The sequence below is a fragment of the Eurypyga helias genome, unplaced genomic scaffold (genome assembly GCF_000690775.1).
Source record: "Eurypyga helias isolate BGI_N326 unplaced genomic scaffold, ASM69077v1 scaffold18747, whole genome shotgun sequence".
NCBI classification, from domain to species: domain Eukaryota; kingdom Metazoa; phylum Chordata; class Aves; order Eurypygiformes; family Eurypygidae; genus Eurypyga; species Eurypyga helias.
In genome coordinates, this window is record NW_010262512.1 from 1 (window position 1) to 12,807 (window position 12,807).

The 12,807-nt window shown below is 50.0% G+C and overlaps 1 protein-coding gene across 1 annotated transcript; it reads left to right on the forward strand.

Moving 5' to 3' along the window:
• Positions 1-19: 19 nt before the first annotated feature.
• LOC104504304 (cat eye syndrome critical region protein 5-like) lies at positions 20-3,965 on the forward strand. The gene is made up of 6 exons (XM_010155761.1): positions 20-225; positions 1,361-1,454; positions 1,933-1,966; positions 2,326-2,500; positions 2,823-3,011; positions 3,596-3,965. The coding sequence occupies exons 1-6, from the start codon at positions 20-22 to the stop codon at positions 3,963-3,965; spliced, it is 1,068 nt and encodes a 355-aa protein (XP_010154063.1).
• Positions 3,966-12,807: the final 8,842 nt, after the last annotated feature.

Below are 12,807 nucleotides of genomic sequence, written 5' to 3' on the forward strand. Positions count from 1 at the left end.
AGGGGATGGAGGGAGCTGGATGGCAGCACGGGGAAGGGATGTGACCCAAAAGGGCGCGACCCGACGGCGGGGAGAAAGGGGGTCTCCCCTCAGCCTCTCCTCTCTCCCGCAGGTGTCTCCGGAGCAGGTGATCCTGTCCCACAGCCCGCTGCGGCTCTTCAGCCAGTTCCACCACAAGTGCGTGCTGGTGGCCGGGCAGGGGCCCGTGGAGGAGAACGCCCAGAAGTATCCTTTGCCGCCTGCCCCGCGCAGCTTCCCAGATCAAGGCTGCTGCCCTGCCCCTAGCCCCGACACTCGCTCCGTCAGCTCCTAGAAGCACAAGGAGACCTGCTCTCTCGGGGAAGCACCCTCTTGGAGGGGCTTAAATCCAGGCCACCAGTAGTTGCTCTCCATTTTGGCCACCCCTGTCTGCCCTCATTCCGTGTTTGGCCTCCCACGCTGATGACCTCTCCTGCGATTGCGGTTCTGTTGGTGAGATGTCACCATGAGGACGCCATCAGCTTTGGGCCTCTCTCCCTTTTGAGATAAAATTGTGCTTCTCCCATTCTTTCACAACAAAGCACATTAGAGATCACTCCCAACTCTCTCACAGCTATGGTTTTCCGTGGGAATCTGACAGCAAGTGAAGGAACTGAAATATCATTAGAGTCAGAGCGTCCCAGTGGTCTAAATGACAATCCCACGTGCACGTTGCCTGGCTGAGGCGAGGGCAGAGCAGCTCTGACATACCCCATGTCTGCAAGGAGGTCAGAGCAGCCTGCAGGGTTTGCGACATCTCCGCCCGTGCGCACCGTCACACCCTGTACTTAATGTTTAACCTCGTTTGGTACAAAACCTTGTCCCGTCTCTACGTTTGCCCAAGGCCAGCGGGGTGAGCTAAGGGCAAGGCGTTCTGTGAGCAAACGCCACTCATCCTTCACTTGTGTAGCTTTATCGGCGCGCACCATTTTCATTTCCCCGGCTGAGCTGACCCGAGCGTTTTTCTGATTCTGCTTCTCGCCAAGAAACCCGACCAGCTCCGTACCCTGCACCAATACGAGAACCCTGGCCTTAACGGGCTCCCAAAGCACATCCGTTCTGTCTTGGGATGGCCTCTGCTCTTTGCCTAATTCCAGGGATTGCTGATCACAAACCAGGTCATCCCAGTCTAGGATTTTTTGTAGCATTTAGAGCCACCCGTAGGTTGAAGCACAGCATACAGTGTGACTGAAAACCATGAGATTACATATCACCAGGTTAAGTAACTGCTCTGTTACTAGGACTTGTATTCCTTAACCCTGTAGATGGTATTAAAAACTTAAAAAAACCCAATCACTTTAAAAAAACAGTCTCCACAACTTTCCTTGATGGTCTGAAATAGCCTGGGGTTCAAGCATGTGGTCACTATAGAGGCACTGAGGAAGGCATATCCCCTGTTGGACATGGTGGATCAGAGCCGGAGGCCGAAAGAGCTGGTAATTTCCTGATGCATCAGTAGAACGAGTGGTCTGGCGTGGTGGGGCTCACGGCGTATGACACGGGGTGGAGGCTGCGAAGGCACAGAGCAGCTGGCTGCTAGTGACTTTCTCTAGCGAGAGCCTGGGGACAATACTGAGCAGCCAGCATCTCTCTGCTCTTTTGGTGGCTTCTGCAGCAAGGGGAGTGACTTTCTCCTCTCCTCTCTCATGCCCTGCCTGGCTTTCGTTGCTATTCTTGCAGTGAGTGGTAAGATGGTTTGGTTGACACCTCCAGCTCTGCGACAGGAACGCAAGATTTGTGAAATCCAATCTGGGAAGGGGGAGTGAGGGAAATCTTTCTTCGGGATTCCAGGTGGCCTCATCCTGCCTCTTTATGGGACTGCCTTGGCAGGTTCAAAGGAAGCATTTTTAGTTTTGTTTTGGAGAAGGCATTAGGTTTTGCGTTACTAACCCAGCCTTCGTTTTTTTCTGGCAGCCTCCTCCAACCACTGGCTTCCCCACTATAGAAGGTAAGCAACTGCCTTTGTTTACATACAAGCAGCATGCAGAAATAGCAGCAAGGCAAGCCAGCTGGGATGGGAGCTAAGTGCTGTTGGCTCATCCATATCCACAGGCAGCTTATTCAGAGGCACAAGCTCAACAAGAGCAAAGCCAACTTTCCTCTGTGCTGTGCTCTGATATCTGGGACCCGCAGCGCACATGGTGCAGTGATACGCAGACTGGAGCCCTGGCACCAGCCACGTTCCAGTGGTGGTTGTATCAGCCAGGGCATCCCAGCGGAGGGGTGTTTTTCCTAGTGGATGGCTTTTGGGAGTGGGTTCTATACTTGTGTGCTGTGAGTTTCCAAGCATCTCTTGAAATCTTCCAGGGGTGATCCTGTTTGGTGAGCCGGTGAGGTGGGAGACAAGCCTGCAACTTATTATTGATGTGCTCTTGAGTGACGGGAACCCTGGGGCAGAGCTGCAGGCTATACCATACCCCCACCTGCCTGTCCTTGCCTGCAACATGGATCTCCTGTGGATGGCCGAAGCCAAGATGCCCAGGTGAAAAGCACTTGTTTTGTTTGTTTTCTCCCATTTCATACATCTGTCCCGCAGATGATCTTTTCTATGTTTATTAGCATTTTACTGATTTTGCTGCTAATTATGCCATACAGCCAGACTCAGAAATAGGAAAACTGCATGAGAAACAAAGACTAAAACTTTCAAGAAGCCAAAGCCAGGCCACTGCCTCTGGAGGGGCGTGTGGGTAGATACTGTGTCCAGACTAGGTGGTATCCTGGTTACAGCAGATGGTCCTCCTCACCGAGGAGTGTCTGCTACCCGAGTGGGGTGACTGGGGATACTGATGACCCTTTTGGAGCAGGTTTGGCCATGGCACGTTCCTCCTCTGCTTGGAGAACATCTACAAGAAAGTGACGGGCCGGGAGCTGAAGTACGAGGCCTTGATCGGCAAGCCCAGCACAGTCACCTACCGCTATGCCGAATACTTGATAAAACAGCAGGCAGAGAAACAGGGCTGGAAGTCTCCCATCCGACGCCTCTATGCAGTTGGGTAAGAGACTCTTTTTCCTGCTGGCCTCCCTAGGGAGTTGCATACTGACTTCTCTTAAATGTGGGGGGTTTTAATGGATATTTCTAAAATGAATACCAAAATCCCCATGGTATCTCTCGAGCCTCACATCCTGGAACAGAGGCTTGCTAGCTTTTTGCACCCTACACTTAAAAATTTGAAGGGCCCTGTCAGCCTAGCAAAGCTGTTTGCTGTAGGATGCAGAATGCACGTCGCATGACTGGATTAAAGAAAAAGAGACCCAACTGTACGACCATTAGCCCAGTTAGGTCAAATACTTTGGGATCACAGGGAATACATTACAGTAATGGCTGAAACTGCTGTGGGTGCTTTGGACCTGTCTTTTTCCCTGTGAAAGGTGTTTGTGAAGCATGTGGCCTTCACCACAGCTAACAGGACACACCAGTAAGCGGACTCACTGGCCCAGTTTGGGTGGTTCTCTTGATGTTAGTGAATATCTCGCACCCCTTCCTCCTTCAGTGCTGCCTTAATCCCAGTCTGCCAGAGCCTGAAATAGATGCATGGGGTAGCGTCTCATTATTGTTTCACTCTGTGACCTTATCCAGGGATAACCCCATGTCCGATATCTATGGGGCAAACCTCTACAACAACTACCTCAAGTCAGCTCACCAGAACCAGGTCCAGACTGAGGTGAAGAGGAGCCCGCAGGCAGGCAGTTCCCAAACCGAGGATCACCTCGAGCTGAGGAAGGACTGCAACAGTTCAGTGGAGAGTTGCGAGTCGATTCTGGTCTGCACTGGGGTCTACCGCCACAGTGCCGATGCTCCCAGTAAAACGGAGGAGAGCACGATGGAGACAGTGTTCCACGGCCATCGGGACTTCTGCTTTGACCCCAGCCTGGTGGGGGCATCTTACATAGTGCAGGATGTGAATGATGCCTTGCAGGTTGCTTTCGAGAAGGAAGGCTGGAGCTAGGGTTGAGGCAGGTGTGCCTAAAGATCTACTGTCGGGGGGTTTAGGTACTGGAAATTGGAAGAGGGGAAGAACGGGGAGAGACCTGAAGTGATCTTGTAATCTAGCCAACACGAAAGAGAGCTCCCTGTCTCAGCACTAAAAACCCCTTGCTTTTGTCGATACCTGCAATCCCGATAGCAGCCAGCAGGCTTTCAGCTACGGACACGTGTTGCTGCCGTCAATAATTGAGCCATAACGGAAACAGGGTATACGGAGAAGGCTTGTCCCAGCAATACCAGTTTTGTTCAGCCATCAGAGTTCTTTCTTTTCCGCCCTTTGTGTGCGAAGAACGGGCAAGCCCACCCTCCTCCTCGCGATGTGCTTGAGGATGAAGCTCTTCCCTGTGCCAGGAGCCACCGTCAGCCCATGCGCCGTCCGTACAACGTGCCGTTCGTCCGGTCTGTGACACAAGTGCACCAGAAGCTGTGCTGGGGTGGCACTGTGCCGAGGGAAGGCTTTAAGCCTTAACATTCTCCTTCCGAAGAATAAGTGCCTATGGACTTTAACAAATTCTGTTTGCTTGGGGATTTGCCACTGCATCACTGTCAGTCTGAAACAAAGGCCCGTTTTGCAGTTCTCCGACACCTATGGAAAGGCAAGGCCCCTCAAAGGAAGCTGCAGTAGCCGGAGCAACTTTCTGCGGGGCTGAGGGGAAAGGTTATATTGTTCCCTCCTCCCTGCTTAGCATTCTGTGAACACTACTGCCTTTTTGCATCCCGCTGGGGAGCCAGCAGCTTGCTGTTGGTAGCTGAGGAAGCCGCCACTGAGCCTGAATTTCCGGAGGTGTCTTTTCCCAGAACTCAGTGATGCCGTAAGAGGCTGTTTTGGCACCCATCCTGACCGCAAGTGTGGCAAGGAACAACCCCCTCCTCCAGCTGGTGCAGGGGCCCGTCTTTGGAACAGGGGCCAACCAGAACGAGTCACAGCCCACCTCTGCTCCTTCCTTACATGCAAGGATTAAAGAGGAGATCATCAAGCCAAGATGGTACCTGAGCCCCAAATCCCCTGTCTTCACCTTTAAGAATACAAATATCTCTGTCCTTCATGTCCTTTTTTCCTCTCCTCCCTTGTGTGGTTTGCAGCTCAGGGTGTGATCCCTGTTCCCTCCTCTTCCTTTAACATGCAGGTAGAGTTCCCCTAGCATGAATTAGCAGCTGGGACTTGCCTGCCCAGGAACATTTCCATATCCCTGATGACACGCACCTTCTGTTGCCTCTGTTCTCTTAGTTCAGGCTATCCAGAGAGACATCGAGAACTGTGTCTCCTTAGCCCAAAGAAACAAGCATTGCTTGAGAAGCTCCATGTGAAAAATTGGCTCAGCAAGGAGTGCCTTAATTCCAGCGGAGCATTGTGATTTTGGAAGCATAGATCAGTCTGCAGATATGATGGAAAGCCTTCGGAGCCAACACAACTGACTTGGTGTTCCTAGTTAGTTCACACCACACAGAGATCAGAAATAAGTCTGCACTACCTCCTCTTCCCTCCCTCCTGCTTTACCAGGCAGCTGCATACATAGGGTACAAAGAAGATATTCTGCACAGAAGTTTGAGCTGTTCTGAATGCAAACCTCAGCACCCACGCGCACTGACATTCTACTTCAGCAGCTCTCCATCCTCTCGATACTGATGCATCTTTCTAGGAAGCTCACACTGCAGAGCCGGGTCTGCTCTTACGTTATGCCAGGCTCTGCGTCTGAAGGGGGCCGGGTGCCCTGTGAGTGAATCAAGCAGAGAGGTCGTTCTCCGTGGCTTCGTTCCTTACACCTTATTTTCTGAACAGGAGCAGTTGGGTGAATTTCCCTCCTGTGAAATCCATAGTGGGAAGCAGTTTCTTCCTCTCAGCACTAGCCGGGGTTCTTCCCCTTTGCCTTATCAGGAGAAGGATCGCTTGGCTGCTTCTAAAAGCAGCTGTAACATGAGGAACACAATCTTAGATTTAAATCCTTCGCCTTTTACTGTAGATAAAAAGAAATTACCATTTTATCTACTTGCACAAGACAAGGGCGTGTCTCCAGTTCCCAGGGAGTAAATAGAGGGCAGGACTTTGCACATAACATAGGGAAAGTCCGTTAGCTTTCAGCGCTTCTCCACAGTCACAGCTGTGCTGTGGACCCAGTGTACAAGGCCTGAAACTGGAGGTCTAGACCCCGTTTATTCATAAACTACCTCCAGTGCCCCTCAGCCTCACTTTTCAGAGGTGCCATCCAATGCAGAAAGAGGAACGCTCCCTTTCCTTGCAGTATTTGCAAACATGGGTGATAACTTTTGTAGGATTAATTTGGAACAGTCTTCTAGGCCGCGGTGACATAGACCTCAGGGGGCTGGTTGCTGGCAGTAACTGCTCGCCAGGCCTTCAGTTTGGTAGGTCCTCACCTGCCGAAGTACTAAGGTCTGTGCATCCGTGTGCCTTTGGCAGAACTCTTTCTTGTCACTTCTCAAGACTGTGGTGCCTGTTACTCAAAGACAAGGTGCTGCTAGGTTTCCCGGGGGGAGTGTAGTGCTGCCGAATCAGCCATCCCAAACGGAGCCAGGTGCACTGGCTGCTCTCCGATGATGGGCGGTAGCTTTCTGGAAGGCACGTGCAGAAGAATTTTGAGACATGACAAGCAGTTTGTCATTTCACATGGGCACGCACGACACAACGCAGCCAAGGCCAAGGTAGGTAGCAAGGGGAAGGAAGTGGCACCTCCTTCGAGCAAGGAATAGGCTTGCATTTGCACCGAGAGTGACCAAGCATCGCACGCACGTCACAACGCAGCCAGGGCTAGGGGAAGGAAGTGGCACCTCCTTCGAGAAAGGAATAGGCTTGCATTTGCACCGAGAGTGACCAAGCATCTCCATCTTTGGGGTAGCAGTGGAGGCAAGCTGACTGAGGTGAATATGCTTTGGATTCCAAATCTGCTTTTAGCTCCAGATTTGGGTTTTTTACCATGTAAGTGTTGAAACAGTGCTCTGGGAGTCTTAAAAAAATGTGTAGGAGGAACTGCAGTGATAAGGAATTTAAGAAATGCTTTGCTTGCGAGTCGAAATTGGACAGAAGGGAGAGGAGGAATCTAGAAAAGGAATCTTGTATCCTTTCCCCAGCTCTTACCAAGAAAGGTTGCAAAAAAGGCTCTGCAGTTGGTCTGCATGCTAATTAGTCAGATGGGCTGCCCTTGGTTTGAGCACCACGGAGACCTTTCCCCTCTCCCCCTGCTCAGCTCCTTGAAACAGGGCACTTTGTCCAAGTCACTGCCTAGGAATTGCATGGACGCAGTGGATGGAGTAGGAAATCTGGGTTCTCCAGCTGCTGTTGGATACTGACTTGACTGTGGAAGATTTCTACAAACGAAGTCTCCTTCGTTCCACGAGCTTTGCGCTAGAGTGCCATGTAGGCTTCCCGTTTATCTTCATTTCAGTGAAGGACATCTGTTATTGCTACAATTCAGTGAAATCCTTTGTCCTTGGAATTGCAGCTTCCTGGAATTAGCTTCAAGCGTGGCTGGAACTTTTCCTTTGTCTTACGTATTGCACAGACGTGGCGTTCCTGAAGCCACATTTCTCTCGTTTGGAGCAATCCTACTTCTGTGCGGGTTACGGGACCAAGCAGGAGAGGGGACCTCACTTGCTGACCTAATACCTTAATAGTTATACGGTGCGCTGCCCTACACAACAAACGTGGTGAAGACCTGATCCTGACACCTCCATCTTCCGCAGATGGATGGGTTTAGTCAAGCCTAAAGAGTGTGCAGCAAGGGGGGGCAACTGAGAATAGCAGGGAGGAACCGGAGGAGGGATAGATCTTGGTGTGGATCTGAAGCGGAGAGCTTTTACGTTATGCAATAACACGGTGGCCAAAGAGGTCAATTCCTTTATTCCACAGGACACATGCAACTGCTAGCCTGGCATTCAGGGAGTCATATAACACTACTGTCCCCTTTCTTCCAATCTTAATCCTGATGTGTCTTTTTCCCTCCAATGAATGGGTAATGTTTCAGATTATGTCATGTGCACTGTAGCAAAGTGATTACGTATCATACAGAGAAATCACAAGCTGTGATTATTTTAGATTTTGTATTAATTTTAACCCAGTTCCAGAGTTGCTCCTTTGATTTAGCACGTATATAAAATAATAAAAGGTGTTTTCTTTGAAATAAATTTTAACTCACTGTATGTACACTTTGTGAGTGTTACCCTGGTCTCTTTCACAGAACATTATCAGGACAAATTCTGTCTTTTGCTCTGTTCATCAGGCCATTCTCAGATTTTCTCAGGGGAACTGTCCCAAAAGACACCCTTTGAGCATTCTTAAGATTGAGCCAAGCTGTAATTCCCTCTAAGCTCTACATCTGGCATAGTTAGGGGAGATGAGTGCAACCATGACCCTCCCTACTCAGTAGGGGGGGAAAAAAAAGCCCAGACACAGGGCAAGCTATGATATCCTGACCGACTGCAGTCGAGACTAGTTTTGGGATGCCACCCGTGTACGAGATGCTTTCACGGTGGGCTTTTAGTTGTGACCTGTCCTAAGCAGTTGTTTGCCGTGATTACGTCTGCTGGGTGGGAAGCCACAAGCTAGGCGCCACCAAGTTTACCTGCTCTTGCAGATGAAGAGCAAACCTGAGGGCCTACGGAGAGCCATCCTTACCACTAGAAGCTTACTTGGCTCTCTGCTAGACCCTTTGTGATCATGAAAGAAACCCAGCTGGTTTGACAAGAGCCATGCCCTGGTACCTACTGAAAAAGGTGAGTGGAGTTGGGAGACATACACTAAGGGGCAAACTTTCAGATAAGACCCAAAAGCTTCCACTGATTTCAGAAAATGGAAAATTCAAGATCCTACTGGGTGAAAACCATCAGCTTTAACGATCTAGAAACAGCCAGTTCACTTGCATTGTCCTTATAAGATACTCCATCGGAAGGTTTTCCCTCTACAAAGTTCACAGCTCACAGGAGGCACATTAGACTGCAAAACAAGCGTGATTCAGAGGCCCGAGAACTTGGTGTTGAAAGGAACAATCAAAAAAGCAGTTTTGGAGGGACCAGACAAGGATTCTCATTCTCAGCAGAGAGCGGAATCAAATTGTATTCTACATCCTGGAGAAACGACCTACTGCCCTGACCTCCAGTAAAGGATAATAAAGAGCATTAACCAGCCTTCTCCTTCTGTCCAGCACGCCGGTAGTTGGAGCACTTGCCCAAGATAGGGCATAGCAAAGGTTTAGTTAGGCAGAAAGAGATCAAAGCCTGAACCTCTCAGATGAATGCTTTTAATTGCTGCACTGCTGTCAGAGCAAAAGGGCAGCATAGGGTTAAGGTGTCCCTTGTAGCCTTAGCTGGAACCCCACAAGAATCCTTACATCAGAAGCAGAGCTAAACATTGGCATCGTGAAAGACGGAAGAAGGAACAACTCGAACAAGAGGGACCGAGAGCCCTGTTCAAGTTGGAGTTTGCTCCCGGATGGATGCGGTGAGGAATGCCTACCAGAGTAAGCCTCAAGAAGTGCTTAGTCCATGGGTTCTGGTTGGCCTTGAACACAAACTCAGCAGTTACCTGCTCACCCTGGCACAGACCTTGGCCCTTTAGGGGCATGCCCAAACCCGTCCTTTACCCGATCTCCCTGACCTCGATTACAAAAGCACAAGTCTTTGTGGATTTTTGCAGCCACACAGTCAATTTGATGAAAATTACGAACTTAAAGATCTTTATGGATCCTGCAACAGTTTAAAACCCCACACCAGTAAGGCAGCTATGTGTTCTCTAGGAACCAAACTGTTCCATCAAGAAAGCGCTTTTCTCTAATTCACTATAGTAAACTTGCTTTTCTCTTTCAGTCAGTGCAACTACTAAGAACTTTCACTTTCTCTTTGTTGTGGTTTAACCTCAGCTAGCAATCAAATACCACGCGGCTGCTGGCTCACCTCCCCCCCTCCTCCCAGTGGAGGAGAATCAGAGGAAAAGACAAGGAAGCTTGTGGATTAAGAACTATTTAATAATTGAATATAAATGAATATTATAGTGATGCTAATAATATTAATGATACTACCAATAACATGTAATGAAAACAAATGATACAATTGCTTACCACCCACTGACTGATACCCAGCCAGGTCCCGAGTAGCGAGAGTCAGAGCCAGCGAGCGCAGCAGAGTCCAAGCGAGCCCCACGAGCGCAGCACAACAGGGAAAGCCAACCGACCCACCGGCTCACTAACGAACAACAGACGCACAAGCAAACGAGCGAGCTAGCTAGCTAACAAACAAGCCAATGAGCAAGTGAGCTATGGCCCCCCCAGCCTACCCTGGCTGATGCACTGAGCACGAGGTACTATGGAATGAAATACTCCTTGGGTTTGTCTGGGTCAGCCGTCTGGGCTGTGTTCCCCCTGCCCTGGCTGCTTGTAACGAGAAGGTTGGACCACAGGTGCAGAAGCTGGGAAAGACCTTGAATTGGTGCAAGCACTCCCCAGCACCAGCTAACAAACACCTTATCAATGCTATTCTCGGGGCAAATCCAAAACACAGCCTCGTACCAGCCACTGTGAAGAAAATTAACTCTGTCCTGGCTAAAACCAGCGTGCTCCTCAAGCTCAGGTCCAACACATGCTGTGTGCTAAGTACAAAATACTCAGAATCCTCTTCACTCTCCAGACCCCTACCCCGCTACAAGCATGAAAAAAATCTCTTTGCATTTTATGCTGGCATCAAAAGTTCTTTGAGGTGAAACGTAATCGCAAGCAATAGGTTTTTACGCCTTTATACCCTTTTGAAGAGCATCCGTATTCCCCAAACTGCGGCACCGGGTCAGAAGTTTAGTTACAGACTCCGCGTCGAGACCGAGGCATCGCCGAGTTTCGGTGCCGGCCAGGTGAAACTCCACCACACTTGCCTGTAGCCGCAACCCTGACCGGTTGAATGGCTTAGATAAGGGCAGTACAAAGCGCGTGTCAGAGCAGCCCAGAACCTTCCTTTCCCACGCAAAAGGCATTTTAAGTATGGTTAGAGCAGATTACGCTCAGACTCGCTGCGATCTGCTTTGCCTCCTTCCCTCCCACTGTTGACAGTTTCTGACAGCTTACTGCAGGGTATTATTAGAGATTTAGTTTCAGGTCTTTCTTTCAGGCATATATTTGCCTCTTCTTTTTTATTTTATTTTTTACCTTCCCCCAAGAGATTAAGTCATTATTTTGTTTCCTCTTGAGTTCTGCCCTCAAGAAAGTTTTGCCTTTCCCCCCAGAGGGGGTATTTTTGAGAGCACGCTCCTTGTTTCCACTACTAGCGTCAGCTAGGAATGGTAGCATTTTAGATATTCAGCATGACTATTTCACAAACCCCTGTTGTCTGCTGCTTGCTTTTAAATATATGTATACACACACCTATCTGTGCAGACACATAAATACATAAAGAAGCCAGGAACATAGATTTGGAGCTGCTGAAGAGTAGAAGCTATTTATAGTTCAGCCTTTTAATGTTTTAACAGTAATGGTTAAGCACTAACACTTCCAAGGACTGCACATTGCATTAAATAACTGGATCACATGGGAAGCATCAGCTTGTCATATCTCATCCTACAGTGTGCTACAAAAAGCTCTTGGGTGCCTTCTCAAGTAGAAGGCGTTTCCCCCCTCGCTCCCATTTTAAGCTGCAGCCACAATTTCTGCTTCCTTCCTCACAAAGAAGCTCTTCTCTTATTTCCACCTGTTTTGGGCTGTGTTTGCCCTGCTGGAGCCCATGCTCAGCCCAAGGAAGCCCTTGAGCTCCCAACCTCCTTCCCAGTGCTCCCCCATCCCTGCTCATAGCTCCCCTTGCCCTCTAACCACAGGTATAACCTACCTTGGATGCCAGGACCTTCCCAACTACAGCAGGGATCCTTTGACCTCTGGAAAACCACTTCTGTAAGACTCTTCTTGCCCTGCTCCCTCAGCCCAGCAGGACCATGCTCCCCAGGGTACAAGAGGTGTAAGCTCTCTTACCAAGCATGTGCTAGCCCAGGCAGGCCCACCTAGCCCCCACCTCCAACCCAGGTGCCTCAATTCCCCCATTTCCCTGGGCTGAGCCCGGCACATCACCTGGCTGGCATGTCGGTGCCCATTCCCCCAGGTGGGCAGGCCAGCTGTGTGTGGAAGCCCCTCCCACCCAGGGACCCCCATCCAATTACACTTACCCCAGCAGGTGGGACAGATGTAAATCTGGCAAGAAACACACCCAAACCTTTGTGAGTTGAGGCTTCTTTGTGAAACGAGCCTCTGAACCAAAAGCAGAGATGTGAGTTCCTAGGGGCAGGCTGCCAGGGCAGCCAATTGAGCATGTCCAGCCTACGGCACTCAGGGAAGCTCATTGCCCAGGAAACCTGGAGCGCCAGAGCCAACGAGGCACAGCCGTCACCGTCTGCTGCCCCGGTAGGGCAGGTGCAACTCTCTCTGCGTGAGGGCTGTTGCCCTGAGCGGCCCAGATGGATGCTTGGTTTTCACTCCATGTCCTGTGGTAGAAGTGGAAAATTTTCCTTGCGGTGGAATAGGTGAATGTGGTAGGAGCAAGATCGATTCAGCTAAACCTCAGGGCTGACCACACACTAATCATGGCAGTGACACAAGCATTGGCTTACCCTGAGAAGGGTCGGGTGCATGTACCTGCCCTAGATAAGGCCAGGATCCAGTAGATAAGAATTGGTTTTACTCTCTACCCTCGATCACATGCACTTCCACTGCCATCTAACCCCACCTTTCTGTGGAAACCAAAGCAGGAGGCGCAGCCAGTGTTGTTCACAAACCCCTGCAGCCACCCCGAGCCATCCTGAACTGGGCAACTCCCAGTATCAGTCTGAG